Raw genomic sequence first — 14,849 nt, forward strand, 5'->3', positions numbered from 1 at the left:
GATGTAAATATTGCATTAATGGCTGCAGAGTCACATAACATCCAAAGTGCCCATGTGCATGATGGTGTCTATGAGCTGATACTTAAGACTGATTCTTGAACTGAGTTGCAGATCCCTTATGCCCCTTAGAACATTTACTTGTGTTTCCCTGAAATGAAATGCTTTTTTTCCTGTGTCTGACAGATAGCCAAAATATGGGATACTGTCTGTGGGGTTATTAAAGGCTGTGAATGTAGAGCAAGGAAGGTGAGAGGCTGTCTTGGAACCAGGAAAATAGGTGGGTTAATGTGGTTTTGTTTGAGCAATGGCTTGATTTCATGCCTGGTGCCAAGGCCTGTGACATTTTTTCTGTGATCCTGGTTTTCCTGTCATGAAAGTCACGTAAGACAGAATATTATGTGTGAGGAAAATGAAGCAGAAGGTAAAAGAGAATATGTTGTCCTTTCTCAGAAGACTGACCCCATGATAGTGTGTTTATACTTATGGCTCCATATTTCTGGGAGATATTTTTCCAATTATGAGAGGGTCAAACCTGCCAGTTGTGATGGGTTGTAGAGAAGAGAAGTGAACTCTGAAAGAGTTGAGGTTCTTCAGGTTGCAGAACAGAAGGCTCTGGGGAGACCTTATTATACGTTTTTAATATACAAAGGTGGTTTAAAAGAAAGCTGGAGAAAGACTTTTTACCTGGCCCTTTCTTAACAGCAAAAGGGGCAATGGTTTTAAACTGCAAGAGGATAGGTTTCAAATGGTGAAAAGGAAGAACTGTTTTATGATGAGAGTGTTGAGGCAGTGGAACAGGTTGCCCAGAGAAGTTGTGGATGCAACAGCACTGAAAGGGTCAAAGGACAGGTGTAATGGTGCTTTGAGCAACCTGAACTCGTGAAGGATGTGCCTACCAGGGCAGAGACATGGACTCCATCATCTCTAAAGGAACACAAACCATTCTATGATTCTATGAAAGACTCAACGTGGCTTTGCACTTTCCCATTTCTGCCCCTCAAGGATGGAGACGAAAAAAAGAAGGAACTTTTGGGAATGACAAAAAAAATGCAATTGTTTTTCTGCTATCTTAGCATATCGCTATACAGCTTGCCTTTAGGGTGATACATTTCTGAGGGTGATTGTTCTTCTCCCTAAAATTTAATTCGACAGTGTGAAACATCACAGACTTCAATGAGCAACAGAAAGACATGCAGTGAATATTGAAACCCTTTGCCAGCCCATCATGAAAGGATAGCACTACCTTCTGCTTCATTCTGTGCCTGATTGCTTATTGATTACTGAAACAGGTATCCTTCCTTCTTGGTAGTCCATATCAGGAAAGCAGAATTGAAATACCTGAAAGAGTGCTGAAACGATATGACATCCTTTATTGCTCTTATGATGCTTCTTGATATTATGAAGAGCAACTGAGTTGATTTATTTATTACTCTGCCATGAGTAGTTACAACCGACTATTCACTGCGACTCAAGGAGATGACTTAAAAGTACTTGACAGCGTATCTCAGTTTTAAAAGTCTTTGGAGTTGCAGAAAGCAAGTGCCTCCGCGCTTCGTGATTCTAAAAAAAAAGAGACCCCAAAGCTGGGAACAGCCACAGAAAAGCGGCCGAAAGCCCGGCCCCCGGAAGCACGGGCATGGGCCGGCTGCTGTGTCGTGGCGGCGCCTCCGGGTGCCGCTGTTGGCCGATACGGAGCGGCGCTGAAGCCGCAGCCGCAGCCCGAGCCGGAGCCGAAGTCGCGGAAGCGGCAGGAGGGAGGAGTGCGGCAAGCTCTGGCGACAATGGCGGTGAGGCAGAGGCAGAGTGAGAGGCGGCGAGCGTTCGTGCGAGCGGTGCTGCTGCCAGCTTTGCTGCTGGTGTTGTGCTGCCGGGCGGCGGCGGAGAGGATCCGGTACGCCATCCCCGAGGAGCTGGGCAGAGGCTCGCTGGTGGGGCCGCTGGCGCGGGACCTGGGGCTGAGCCCGGCGGAGCTGCCGGCACGCAAGCTGCGGCTCAGCGCGGAGAAGCAATACTTCACGGTGAGCGGGGAGAGCGGGAACCTGTACGTGAGCGAGAGGCTGGACCGGGAGGAGATGTGCGGCGAGTCGGCGTCCTGCTCCGTCAGCTTCGAGGCGCTGGTGCAGAACCCGCTCAACGTTTTCCACGTCGAGGTGGCCATCCAGGACGTCAACGACAACGCGCCGCGCTTCTTGCGAGACAATTTCCAGCTGGAGATCAACGAGTTGACTCCTCCCGGCGCTCGGTTCTACTTGGGCATGGCAGAAGACCCGGACGTGGGCAGCAACTCACTGCAGGGCTACGAGCTGGAGACCAACGCATACTTCGAGGTGGAGGTGAAGGAGAGCCAGGACGGCAGCAAGTTCGCGGAGCTGGTGCTGCGCCATGCGTTGGACCGGGAGAGCAAGCAGAGCCTGCGTCTGGTGCTGACGGCGGTGGACGGCGGCGATCCGCCCCGCAGCGGCACCGCCCAGCTCTGCATCAACGTCACGGACGCCAACGACAACCCACCCGTGTTCGCGCAGGACCGGTACCGCACAAGCCTGCGCGAGGACGCGCCGCCGGGCTCGACGGTGCTGAACGTCTCCGCCTCCGACGCCGACGCCGGCACCAACGCCCGCATCACCTACGGCTTCGGGGAAACGCCGGCCAAGGTGCTTCAGAAGTTCGTGGTGGAGGCGGAGAGCGGGACGATCAGGCTGCAGGAGGCGCTGGACTTCGAGGACACGCGTGCGTTCAGCCTGGCCGTGGAGGCGAGGGACGGGGGCGGTCTGGTGGCGCACTGCAAGGTGGAAGTGGAGGTGCTGGACGTGAACGACAACGCGCCCGAAATCACAGTGACGTCGGTGTCGAGCCCGGTGCCCGAGGACGCGCCGGCCGGCACGGTGGTGGCCCTGTTGAAAGTGCGGGACCGTGACTCCGGGGAGAACGGTCAGGTGTGGTGCGAGCTGTCGGGCGAGGCGCCGCTGTCGATGGTGTCGTCGTCGGTGGGGTCGTACAAGGTGGTGACGACGAGCGCGCTGGACCGCGAGCAGGCGTCCGAGCACCGAGTGACGGTGGTGGCCAGGGACCGGGGCAGCCCGTCGCTGTCGAGCCGCGCGTCGCTGGTGCTGGAGGTGTCGGACGTGAACGACAACGCGCCGATGTTCGAGGAGGCGGCCTACAGCGCCTACGTGGCGGAGAACAACGCGGCGGGCGCGCCGGTGGTGCGCGTGCGCGCGCGGGACGCGGACGCGGGCGCCAACGGGCGCGTGAGCTACTGGCTGGCGGGCGGCAGCGCGGGCGCGGCGCCCTACGTGTCGGTGGAGGCGCGGAGCGGCGCGGTGTACGCGCAGCGCTCCTTCGACTACGAGCAGTGCCGCGAGTTCGCGGTGGCGGTGCGGGCGCAGGACGGCGGGGCGCCGTCGCGGAGCTCCACGGCCACGGTGCGCGTCTTCGTGCTGGACCGCAACGACAACGCGCCGCGCGTGCTCTGGCCGCCGCCGGCGGCGGGAGCGTCGGGGTCGGGAGCGTCGTCGTTGCCGGCGGCGTTCGAGGTGGTGCCGCGTTCGGCCGAGGCCGGCTACCTGGTGGGCAAGGTGGTGGCGGTGGACGCGGACGCGGGGCGCAACGCGTGGCTGTCGTACGAGCTGGTGCAGGCGTCGGAGCCGTCGCTGTTCCGCGTGGGGCTGCACAGCGGCGAGGTGCGGACGGCGCGGGCCGTGTCGGAGAGGGACGCGGCGAAGCAGCGTGTGGTGGCCGTGGTGAAGGACCACGGGCAGCCGGCGCTGTCGGCCACGGCCACGCTGCACGTGGTGCTGGCCGAGAGCTTGCAGGAGGCGCTGCCGGAGCTGAGCGAGCGGGCGGCGGGCGCCGACTCGCCGGCCGAGCTGCAGTTCTACCTGGTGCTGGCGCTGGCGCTGCTCTCCGCCCTCTTCCTGCTGAGCGTGGCGCTGGCCGTGCTGGCGCGGCTGCGCCGGGCCGGGCCGCCCGCCGTGCTGCGCTGCCTGGGCGCGCAGCGCTTCTCCGTGCCCGGCGCCGCCTTCCCGGCCGACTTCTGCGAGGGCACCTTGCCCTACTCCTACAACCTGTGCGTGGCGCCGGCCCGCGCCGTGGCCGAGGGCGCTTGGCTGCCGCCGCCGCTGCCCAGCGTGCCCGCGGAGGAGCTGCTCGGCACGGAGCCCTGCGGGAAGCCGAGCCCGAGCAGCAGCGCCGGCGCGGGAGAGCCGCCCACCGACGCCCCGCAGGTGTGTAAGCCCTCTCGCTCTCGCTGTTTTCTTTGATCTGTGCTGAACCTCCTTGGCTGTTCCCCTGGGATTTCGGGGGGTGGTGTTGATGGGGAGTGCTGGTCCTTGTGTCCCTGAAGAAATGAAAGACTGGGGTAACTTTATTCCATTTAGAGCAGGCCGTTACCAGAAGCACTCCTTGGTTTCTCGATAGTCACAGGTTGATGTTCAGCAGAGAGGTTTTGTCTCAAATTCTTGTGGTGCCTGAAGTCGTCTAACTTATTAAGGGTGAATGCGAATGTTTATTGTGTAGAACGAGATCCGCCGGTTCGGCGTGACAGCCTCGGGGTTAGCACTTGCAGTTGGAGATGTTTCCTTTGTGATCGAATTTTTCCCTAAAACGTTTACTTGTACCTGTTTGATGGCCAGACACAAACCCGTTGGTTAATGTTTGTTCGGTATTGGACTCACAAAGGAAAAGTGGATGTGGCTCCGTTAATGGAAACGTGACAGGTTCTTCATCCCTAGCGAAAGGAGAGAGTGTTGTCCAACTTTTGGTGGCAGGCTGCCGCAGAAATGGCAGAAATGGTAGCAGTAATGGGACGCGTTAATTCTATGTGTCTGGGGAGCGCTGATCCTCGTCTCCGTGAAGGAAGGAATGGGGTATACCCCTTCGACTCCCAGCAGGAATCAAGCGGTGGCACTTCTTGGTTCTTCGGTGGTCAGACTTCAGGCAAGAGGTTTAGAGAGAACTGTCGAATGACTTATTAACGCTGAATGCGGTAAATTAAAGGTTCTGTACGACGGAGTTGGGAAAGTGTGTTGAACGCTGGGTGTTACAGGTTTCTTCTTCCCGTTCACTTTTTTTCTGAAGCGGCTGTAGTTGGCCCTGGTTGATAGCTGTATACAAACCCGCTGGTTAATTCTGTCTTTCGAAGAAAAGGTGGGTGTGGCTCCATGAATGGAGAAGTTAGAGGTTGTTCCTACGTTCTAAATACTCCCCTTTTCAGACATTTACCCTCTCGTCTTTTGGCTGAAGGCTGCTGCAGAAATGGCAGCGTGAATGAGACGGATGAATTTTGTCCAGGCATGACTTTTACGAGTTCCTTGTGCAGTTATTTCTCTCTCTCTTTCTTGTTCTGTTTTGTTTTCTTTTGTTTTTATGTTCTTCCATACCCTTTGGTTGTTCCCTCTTTTAACCCGTTCTGATCTTGCCTTTCATACACAAGTGAAAGTGTAGAATGAGATCTCAAGGGAGAAAAAACAGCGCATTTAGCATTTCGGAGCCTGTCTTGTTTTCCTCTCCCCTTTTCCCGAAGAGAGGTGCTTGCACCTGGTTGATCGCCTTGAGAGGGGAATGCTAGACTGAACAACTGCGAGCAACTTGTTGAAAGAGTTGTGTCTGCCTGTTTACAAGGGGAGGGCTCTACCCTTCCTGAGAACATATGTAAATAGAGAGTGAAATACTCAAAATGAGAGCAATTAGGCACTTGAATGAAGTCCATTTGCACATTTCAAAATGGTCCATGCAGAGTTCAGGGTCTTGTGCCGTCGTACAGAAGTTGGTGGAAAAGGTGTCCTACAAAATAAAGATTAAAGAATTAGATGAATGCGTTACTAGTAAGCATCAATCTGTTACACCGTGGTTTCTGAAAAAAAAATCAAAGTGCCTCCCGCTGGTGTTGCTGAGCCTGATATCTCAGGTTCTGCGCGGCGCGGTCGATGTTTATATCACGTTTTGTATAGAAGAGCCAGTTATGTTTTGCTGTCCTCGTTCGAATGATTCAAGCATGCCTGCTACAAAGATTCCTGAGGAGGACCGTGATTTTGGAGGAATGGGATGAAACTCGTAATAATCTACAGATCTTATTACGAAAAATTATTTTACTTCCCATCTATAGCCAATAGCAAGTCATTTTTCCTGTGCGGTAGAAATAACATGCATCGTTTAAGAAAAGAAGGGCTTAGAGAGAAAAGGCAACGCCGGAAATCCCCGCTTTCCCTTTGAGGGAGGATCTTCCTTTGTGCTTTGTTCTATTGGTCGGGATGTGGGGAATTAATGTAGCTGTATGGCGCCCCTTTGATTTCCAGAGAGGGTGAGGAAAAAGTAATTCAAGCGGGACTGCTACAAAAAGCTTTAAAAATCATGATGGAGATTGTGCTGCAGGACTAATGGGATAAGGGTCGCAGTATTTTGCACGTTATATTCAGAAATATTAACAGATATAATATATCACCGTTACAAAAAGTGTTTCCAATTCGGTAGGGAGAAAAGACATCGCAGGAGATCCGCGGTGGACGCGAAGCGATGAGTCCGTGGCGAGTGTCCCACCGCCGCGAGCTGCCCGTGGGAAAGGGCGGCGGGCGGCGCTGGGTGGCTGCAGTGCCGGGAGGAGGCTGCGGGCGCCGCTGTTGACCGAAGAGGAGCGAGAGGAAGGCCGGAGCGATGACGGCAGCCCCGCCCGCTGCGGCCCGGCTTGCTCGCTCGCAGGCCTGCTGGCTGGGGCGGTCGGTAGCTTTGCGAGCGTCCGAGCCGTGCGGAGCCGTGTTGCAACGAGGCGAAGGGGCCGGCGACAGTTCCCGGGAGCGGCGAACCGGGGAAGGAGCCAGAGAGGGAGCTGTATCGTGCTGCAATCGTCCTGTGGGAGGGGGAAAGTGCGGCGGTTCCGCGGCGACGATGTATGTGGCGGGGAGGTGGCGGTGCCGGCTGAATCGAGCCCTGCTGTGGTGTGTCCTGGTGGCAGCGTGGGAGGCGGCGTGGGGGCAGCCGCGCTACTCGGTTCCTGAGGAGATGCCGAAGGGCTCGTTCGTGGGCGACGTGGCTAAGGACCTGGCGCTGGACCTGCTGGCGATCCAAGACGGCGGCGTCCGTCTTCTGTCCGAAAGTAGGACGCGGTATTTTGCCCTGCACGGGAAGACGGGACATTTAGTGACGGCGGAGAGGATAGACAGAGAGCAGCTGTGCGAGAGTGTGCAGCAATGCGTGCTGCGCTGTGAGGTGATAGTGGAGGGGGAAATGAAGGTTTATGGAATCGAAGTGGAAATCACGGACATTAACGACAACGCCCCCAGCTTCAAGGAAATAGAGCTGGAGGAGAGAATAAGCGAGACAACAGCCCCGGGGTCGCGTTTTCTCCTGGCCGAAGCTCACGACCCGGACGTGGGACGGAATTCCCTGCAGAGGTACGAGCTGAGTGGCGACGAGCACTTCTCGCTGTCCGTGCAGGCGGGCCCCGGCGGGGACCAGCGTCCCGAGCTGGTGCTGGCGAAGGCGCTGGACCGGGAGGAGGCGGCCTTTCACGAGCTGGTGCTGAGGGCGAGCGACGGCGGCGAGCCGTCGCGGACGGGCACGGCGCGGATCCGCGTGGCGGTGCTGGACGCCAACGACAACGCGCCTGTGTTCAGCCAGGCGGAGTACACGGTGCGTGTGGCGGAGGACGTGCCCGTGGGCTCCGCCCTGCTCACCGTCACGGCCACCGACGCCGACGAAGGGATGAATTGTCACGTGAAATTCTCGGTGAAGAAAATCTCAGAGAAAGCCTCAAAAAATTTCCATCTGGACTCTGAGACGGGAGCGATTACGCTGTTGCGGAGCTTGGACTTCGAGGAAGGTGACTTGTATGAATTGCAGGTGCAGGCACGAGATGCAGGAGAACTTTTCGACACAGCGAAAGTCATAATCACGGTGACAGACGTGAATGACAACGCACCCGAAATGACAGTGTCGTCGGCGCTAAACGCGATCTCTGAGGACGCCTCGCCGGGGACGGTGGTGGCCCTGCTGCATGTGCAGGACCGCGACTCGGGCCCCAACGGCCAGGTGCGGTGCAGCATCGCCGAGAGCCTCCCGTTCCGTCTAGAGAAGTTGTTTAAAAATTACTACCGCGTGGTGACTACTGAGGAGCTGGACCGTGAGGCGGTGTCGGAGTACAACGTGACGGTGCGGGCGTCGGACGGCGGTTCGCCGCCGCTGTGGAGCAGCGCGGTGCTGTCGCTGCGGGTGCTGGACGTGAACGACAACGCGCCGGTGTTCGCGGAGGCGCGGTACAGCGCGCGGGTGGCCGAGAACAACGCGGCGGGCGCGCTGGTGCTGACGGTGCGGGCGGCGGACGCGGACTGGGGTCAGAACGCGCGCGTGCGGTACCGGCTGTGGGAGGGGCGCGTGCGGGGCGCGCCGCTGTCGTCGTACGTGTCGGTGCACGCGGAGACGGGCGCGCTGTACGCGCTGCGCTCCTTCGACTACGAGGAGGTGCGCGAGGTGGGGCTGTGGGTGCGGGCGGAGGACGGCGGCGCGCCGTCGCTGAGCAGCAATGTGTCGGTGCGCCTGGTGATCGTGGACGAGAACGACAACGCGCCGCAGGTGCTGTACCCGCCGCCGGCGTCGGGCGCGGGCTGGGCGGGCGTGGAGCTGGCGCCGCGGTCGGCGGAGCCCGGGGCGCTGGTGGCCAAGGTGGTGGCGGTGGACGCGGACGCGGGGCAGAACGCGTGGCTGTCGTACGAGCTGGCGAAGGCGACGGAGCCGGCGCTGTTCCGCGTGGGGCTGCACAGCGGCGAGGTGCGCACGGCGCGGGTGCCGCTGTCCCGCGACGCGGCGCGGCAGAGCCTGGTGGTGGTGGTGAAGGACCACGGGCGTCCGGCGCTGTCGGCCACGGCCACGCTGACGGTGGTGCTGGCCGAGAGCGTGGGCGAGCTGCTGTCGGAGCTGGGCAGCGCGGCGGCGGCGGCGGCGGGCGAGCCGTCCGTCAGCCTGACGCGCTGGCTGGTGCTGGCCGTGGCGGCCGTGTCCTGCCTCTTCCTCGCCTTCCTGCTGCTGCTGCTGGCGCTGCGCCTGCGGCGCTGGCGCCGCTCGCAGCTGCTGGCGGCGGGCAGCGGCGCCTTGCGCGGCGTCCCGGCCTCGCACTTCGTGGGCATCGACGGCGTCCGCGCCTTCCTGCACTCCTACTCGCACGAGGTGTCGCTCACCGCCGACTCGCGCAAGAGCCAGCTCCGCTTCTCGGGCGGCAGCTGCTGCGACACCCTCCCGGCGCGCCCGCCGCCCGACGAGCCCGCGCCGCTGCTCGCCGAGGACGCCGACGGCGCCCGCCGCGCCGACCCCGCCGCTCCCCCGGTGAGTTCCTCCCACCACGCTTGCTCTGCCACGCCTCCCTCTCCCGCTTCTCTGTCCTTTCCCAGTCGTGCTCTCTGTCGTGTCTGTAGGATGAGGTTTATTTACAAGGAAGGCAAAGCTTCGTTTACCAACTCGCTGTGTGGTGGTGCCTCTTTCTCTGGGGAGGTGAACGTGGTCTCATTGCTCAGCGTTAGAGTAGGTGTGTGAAGCAGGAGAAGTGGGCAGCTGTTGGCTGGAGCTTCCTTGGAGTGGAGCTTTGTGGTGTTATCATGTGCCAGGTCGTTTCTCCTTTTGTCCCCGACATGTGTCAGTATTAGCTCTTCTGAAGGTATGTATTGCATGACCAGCAAAAGGCAGTTTTCTTTATTAGCAGGGTCAGCTATCTTCCCGACAGCACCTGTGCTTGAGTAGGATGAGAGTGTTTTGGAAGGTACTGTTAATGGCTCCCTGTATAACTCAGCTGCTCGTCGTTTGCACTGTTCTCAGCCTTTCTGTTTCTCCATGGTAACGTGGTGGGCAACGATATGTCTTTGTATTCGTTCATGCTTTGATCTTTGTGCACCGGGTGGAGGAAGGGACTGGGCAACAACTGGTCCCTTGTCGATGTCTGTCTGCCTGATTTGAAGATGAAGGACAACCGTAGAAGTTGTGACTATTTGTGAAGGTCCTTGGGTGGTTGCATATGAAGGGATATTGGAGGAAATGGGAGATGTGTTTCACCGATTCCCTGTCTTCTAAGTTTGACTTCTTTGAAAGAGAGCTAGATGTGTCTTGGCTTGACGATAGATGCTATGGCAAGAGCCATAGGAGGGTGGGAGGGGAGAGATTCAAGGTAAGGGAGGAGACCTAAGGAGGGGGCTTGGCCCTGTGAAGATGTTCACTGACTCCGTCTTTTCTGGAGGACAGCTCCTCATTTACATTTAGAACCACCATGTGTCTTCCCGGAAGGCTGTTGAGTAGACAAATATACGTTCCTTCTTAGTGCAGTGATGTAAAGATATTGATGTGAAGTCCAGGGGTGATTCTGGTGCATGTTGAAGAGAACTGGTCTGGGCAACTGGACCTTTGATGTTATATGCTTTCAAATTATGAGTGTCAAAGGACACCATGCAAGTTGTGAATGGTTGGAGATGACAGTCCTGGGAGTCTTCGTGAGGGTCTGTTGAAGGACACAAGAGATTTGCAGTGTTCCCTGTTTAGTGTCCATGTGTGATGTCATGCGATTGCATCTTCCCAAAGAATTTTTGCTAGCACATATATTATTCCAGCTGTATTGGGAGCCCTGGGTGGTTTTTCCCATGTCATTGCAGGGTGTCATCATTTCTTAACTAACATCTGAATTGTGTAGTTAGGAGAAATGACATAAAGGGAGCTTTATGAAGAACAAACTGTATTAGTTTTCTACTAAATACCTGAATTATGTACCTACTGTAAGTTCCATAATCTGGAAGCGTATGTTGTGATCTCTTCCTTTCTGCATGTGTCAGCTGGGCGATTCTCTCTGACAACATGTGGAAGATCTCATCTGCTATATTTGTCTGACTGTCCCGTATGTGGCTTTCATGTTTACAGCTGTAAAGGGAAAGACTTCCGTAGACATGTTTGGTTTTTTTTTTTAAATATGACTGGAAGAAATGCTCTTGTTTGTCACATGCACATGGACAGAAGTCAAATACTATGCATGGTAAAGAGAAGTTGTCTGTGCATCTTTTCTCTCATTGGAGTGTATTTCCAAATTTGGATGATCAGGGTTTGTTGCTAGACTACGTAAAATGAATCTGAAGGTGTCTCATTTTTGGATATCACACTACTCATATTCCAGCTGGCCAAGTCGTGGGTTCATCAGTTTGCTTTCCTGTTGCATGATGTTTCCCATGAGTGGCAGTTATTGCGCACTGATGCCAACCTTACATTAAGGTTTGAGAGTGACCTGTCTTCCAATTTGCCCAATGTGCTGAGGTCAGATGACGCTGTCTTTGGGGTGATACTTAGGCAGCTGGGTCTCTATTTAAGCTGCAAATCACTTATGCCCTTGAGAACATTTGTCATTTTTTCAAATGAGTATGATGAGCAGAGAAATCTCTTTGCATGTGTCCATGTTGCGATCCTTGTTGTCTGTAACGAGAAGTTGTGTGTGCAACTTTTCCTTCAATGGTGTCTGTCAGCAAAGGTCATTTTCACATTGCAAGACGTTTGGTCAGGGTGAAAATTTCTGTCTGTGCTGATACAGGTCAGGTGAAGAAGTTTGCTCTGCTATAATTTGAAATCCGTGTTGTGATCCTTATTCTCCATATTATTTAATTTGGTTTGTATTGTTATTATTAGTAGTAGTAGTAGTATTTTTGTCCAGGTGTAAATCTGGGCCTCATTGTGGCTTGTAACATTTAAAACCCTAAAAGATCTTTTGTAATTGTTCGGCTTGGGCAACAGTGGGCGTTCATTCCTTGAAGTTGTTCAGCTGCCAAGACAAAGACTTTGATGGACTCTGTTTGCCTAAGGTGTCACTGAACGTAATGGTCTTTTGCCTGTGGCTGACATTTGGACAAAATATTGGATACTATCTGTGGTCAAGTAAAGGCTGTGAAAGCAGAGGAAGGAGGGTGAGAGGCTGACTCGGAACCATGCAAATATGTGTGTCACTGTAAATTTGGCTGAGCAGTGGTTTGATTTCATGCCTGCTGCCGAGGCCTTGGGCGTTCATGCTGCGATTGGAGATTCCCTGTTCTGAAAATCATAAAGTATTTGCACAATAAAAGTGCATCTAGAACGATGATGCATGGGTAGAAGGGTCTAATTCCTGAGTGAAAGCTCCTTTATCTGTCTGTATTTCATTGGAAAACAGCTATGTGGAGTTTCTTCATAGATGTAATTACACTTTCTTTTAGGCCTTTGCGTCCTGCAAGGTCATGGTTCATTTTCCCCATGGCTGCATAGCTCTTTTGAATTTGAAACTGTGGGTGTTGTTTTGTAGCAAATATTTTCTTCCCTTGTCAAGCCTTCAGCCACCTAAAGAAGCCTAGGATGACGTACCTTGAGAAAGATGCCTATAATAAGTCTTTACTTTTACAACTCCATATTTGTCTGCAGATGAGCAGGCCACAGAGTAGAAAAAGTTGATGAGAACTGATGACTATTTCTTAAAATTAACCCTTGTACGATGCAGTCCAGAGGAAGACCTTAGGTTTGCACTTGTGCTTGAAACATCAGTGATTTGCAGGTGCTCAGGGGGATGAATTTCAACACCAGCAGTGAAGACTGAGAAGACTTCCCGGTGGGTTTCTCTGCAAGACTTTGTCTTTAATGGTTCCTTGCCTTCCTGATCTGATTTTGTTCAGCTCCTGGTTTCCTCTGTATGTAGGTTAAGTTTGAAGTAGTGGCATATCTTCATTTATCCACGTGTTGTGTGCTAGTGCCTCTTGCTCATCCTTCTGTTTTTGTGGAAGGCAGGAGATGTGAGGTTATATTTGTGTTCTGGTTGTGTTAGGGAGAGGGGATGAAAGCATGATGTCAGTAGAAGTGCCATCTCTGTGGAACAGTGCGTGTGATAAAAGAGGGGAGGAAATTCCCCAGAAGTTGATTCTTAGATTTTCCCCGGTCTCTCTTGGATGTGTACTCCTTTTTTGGTTCATATATTTATCGTCCATGTACATTACAGTCCTTCTATTTTTTACATAGAATGTTGGTGAAAAAATCTACCTCCCTTTTGTCTTGATCTTGCTGCATTATACTCTTGTGATATGTTTTTGCCAATGCTGAGGGTCAGAAGCAAGCCTGCAGCTTGTGTAGGGTCGTAGAGGAGACATGGGGAAGCTCTGTTGGCAGTGACATCATAGAAGAACTGATGGTCATTTCCCTGCCTGTCGTAGTTACTATGTTAGGTGCATGATTGTGGTACTATGCAGTTTCAGTTCCTTGTGCTCAATAAGTTTGGGCTAAGAAATGTTATTGCACCTTTTCTGTTAATTTGTATATGTTTTTAACTCTTGCCTTGATTGTCATGAGCTAGAGCCAGTCCTCAGGCTGTCTGATGAAATGGGGAAGGTCAGATTGCTTCTAATTGTCTGAGTGCAGGGGCACTTCCTGTGCCCACCTTGAAGGGTCACAGCTGTAAGAAGGGCAGCTGTTGTGTGCATACCTGTGCTGCCAGAGGCACACTTGTTTGTAGGGAAAGAAAGCAAACCCATTTCTATTGCAGTCTTCAAAGTGCAGAGTGGCAACCCAGCCCAGCCAAGGTTTCCATGAACAGAGTAGGGATCAGTGGGGGAACAAGTGCAGGGTGTTCCCCACCGCATGTCCCATTGCATGGTGGCCTCTGAGTTGGAGAGATATGGGTTGGACAGGTGGACTGTTAGATGGATAAGGATCTGCTGGCTGGCTGCATCAAAAGAGCTATAGTCAGTGGCACAGTGTCCAAGAGGAAACCGGTAACATGTGGTATTCCTCAAGGGTCTGTACTGTGTCCAATACTATTTAATGTATCTCAATAATATCTTGCTGAATGAGTGTCGTGGTTTCATCTGGGATGGACTTGACTTTCCTACTGGCATCTGGTACAGTGCTATGTTTTTGATTTGTGATGGAAAAAGTGTTGGTAAAACACATATATTTTTAATTGTGCTAAGCAGTCAAGGCCTTTTCTGCTCCTCATGCTACCCCTGCCAGTGAGTAGGCTGGCAGTGCACAAGAGGGGATACAGCTGGGAGAGCTGACCTGAACTGCCCACAGGGCTATTCCATACCATGTGACATCATGTGCAGTATATAAAGCTGGGGGAAGAAGAAGGAAAGGAGGGACATTTGGAGTTATGTTGTTTGTCTTCCCATTAATCCTGATGGAGGCCTGCTTTCCTGGAGAGGGCTGAACACCTGCCTGCCAATGGGAAGTGGTGAATGAATTTGTTTTTCAGGAGCTTTGCTCATGTACTTGTGTGTGTGTCTTTAAACTGCGTTTGTCTCGAGCCATGAGTTTTCTCCCTCTTACTCTTCTGATTTTCTCCCCCATCCAGCCCTGGGAGTGAGCAGGCGGCTGCGTGGTCTTAGCTGCAGCCTGTGGTGAAACCACACACAATGACACAGAGTGAGCGAGTGATCAGTGTGGGAGTGAGGGATCAGAGTGAGGGAGTCAGTTATCCCACAGGAATTTTGCAGATGACTCCAAGCTAAGCGGTGGAGTTGATAAGCTGGAGAGAAGGGATGTCATCCAGAGGGATCTGGACAGTCTGGAGAAGCTGGTCCTTGCAAATGTCATGAAGTTCAATGAGGCCAAATGGGAGGTCCTGCACCTGGGTCAGTGCAATCCAGAGTTTCGATACATAGAGGGGGATTGTGAATAGCCTTGTGGAGAATGACTTGGGGGTACTGGTGAGTGACAAATGGGACACAAGCTGGCAATGTGCACTTGCTGCGCAGAAAGCCAATTGTATCCTCAGCTGCATAACAAGTAGCGTGGCCAGCAGGTCAAGGGAGGTTATTCTCCCCCTCTACTCCACTTACAAAAGACGTCACCTGGAGAGCTGTGCACAGCTCTGGGGCCCACAGTCG

At 53.9% G+C, this 14,849-nt stretch overlaps 3 protein-coding genes across 3 annotated transcripts in view; all 3 read left to right on the top strand.

Moving 5' to 3' along the window:
• LOC141749887 (protocadherin gamma-C5-like) overlaps window positions 1-14,849 on the top strand; it is a 280,377-nt gene that overhangs the window by 109,661 nt on the left and 155,867 nt on the right. The gene's annotated exons all lie outside the window — the stretch shown is intronic.
• LOC141749892 (protocadherin gamma-B5-like) lies at window positions 1,754-6,397 on the top strand. Its single transcript, XM_074604155.1, has one exon. The coding sequence runs from the start codon at window positions 1,782-1,784 to the stop codon at window positions 4,257-4,259; it is 2,478 nt and encodes an 825-aa protein (XP_074460256.1). The 5' UTR covers window positions 1,754-1,781; the 3' UTR covers window positions 4,260-6,397.
• Window positions 6,627-14,641, top strand: LOC141750017 (protocadherin gamma-A2-like). Its single transcript, XM_074604406.1, has 3 exons — window positions 6,627-9,504; window positions 11,132-11,268; window positions 14,446-14,641. The coding sequence occupies exons 1-3, from the start codon at window positions 6,649-6,651 to the stop codon at window positions 14,639-14,641; spliced, it is 3,189 nt and encodes a 1,062-aa protein (XP_074460507.1). The 5' UTR covers window positions 6,627-6,648.

Source organism: Larus michahellis, chromosome 11 (genome assembly GCF_964199755.1).
Source record: "Larus michahellis chromosome 11, bLarMic1.1, whole genome shotgun sequence".
NCBI classification, from domain to species: Eukaryota; Metazoa; Chordata; class Aves; order Charadriiformes; family Laridae; genus Larus; species Larus michahellis.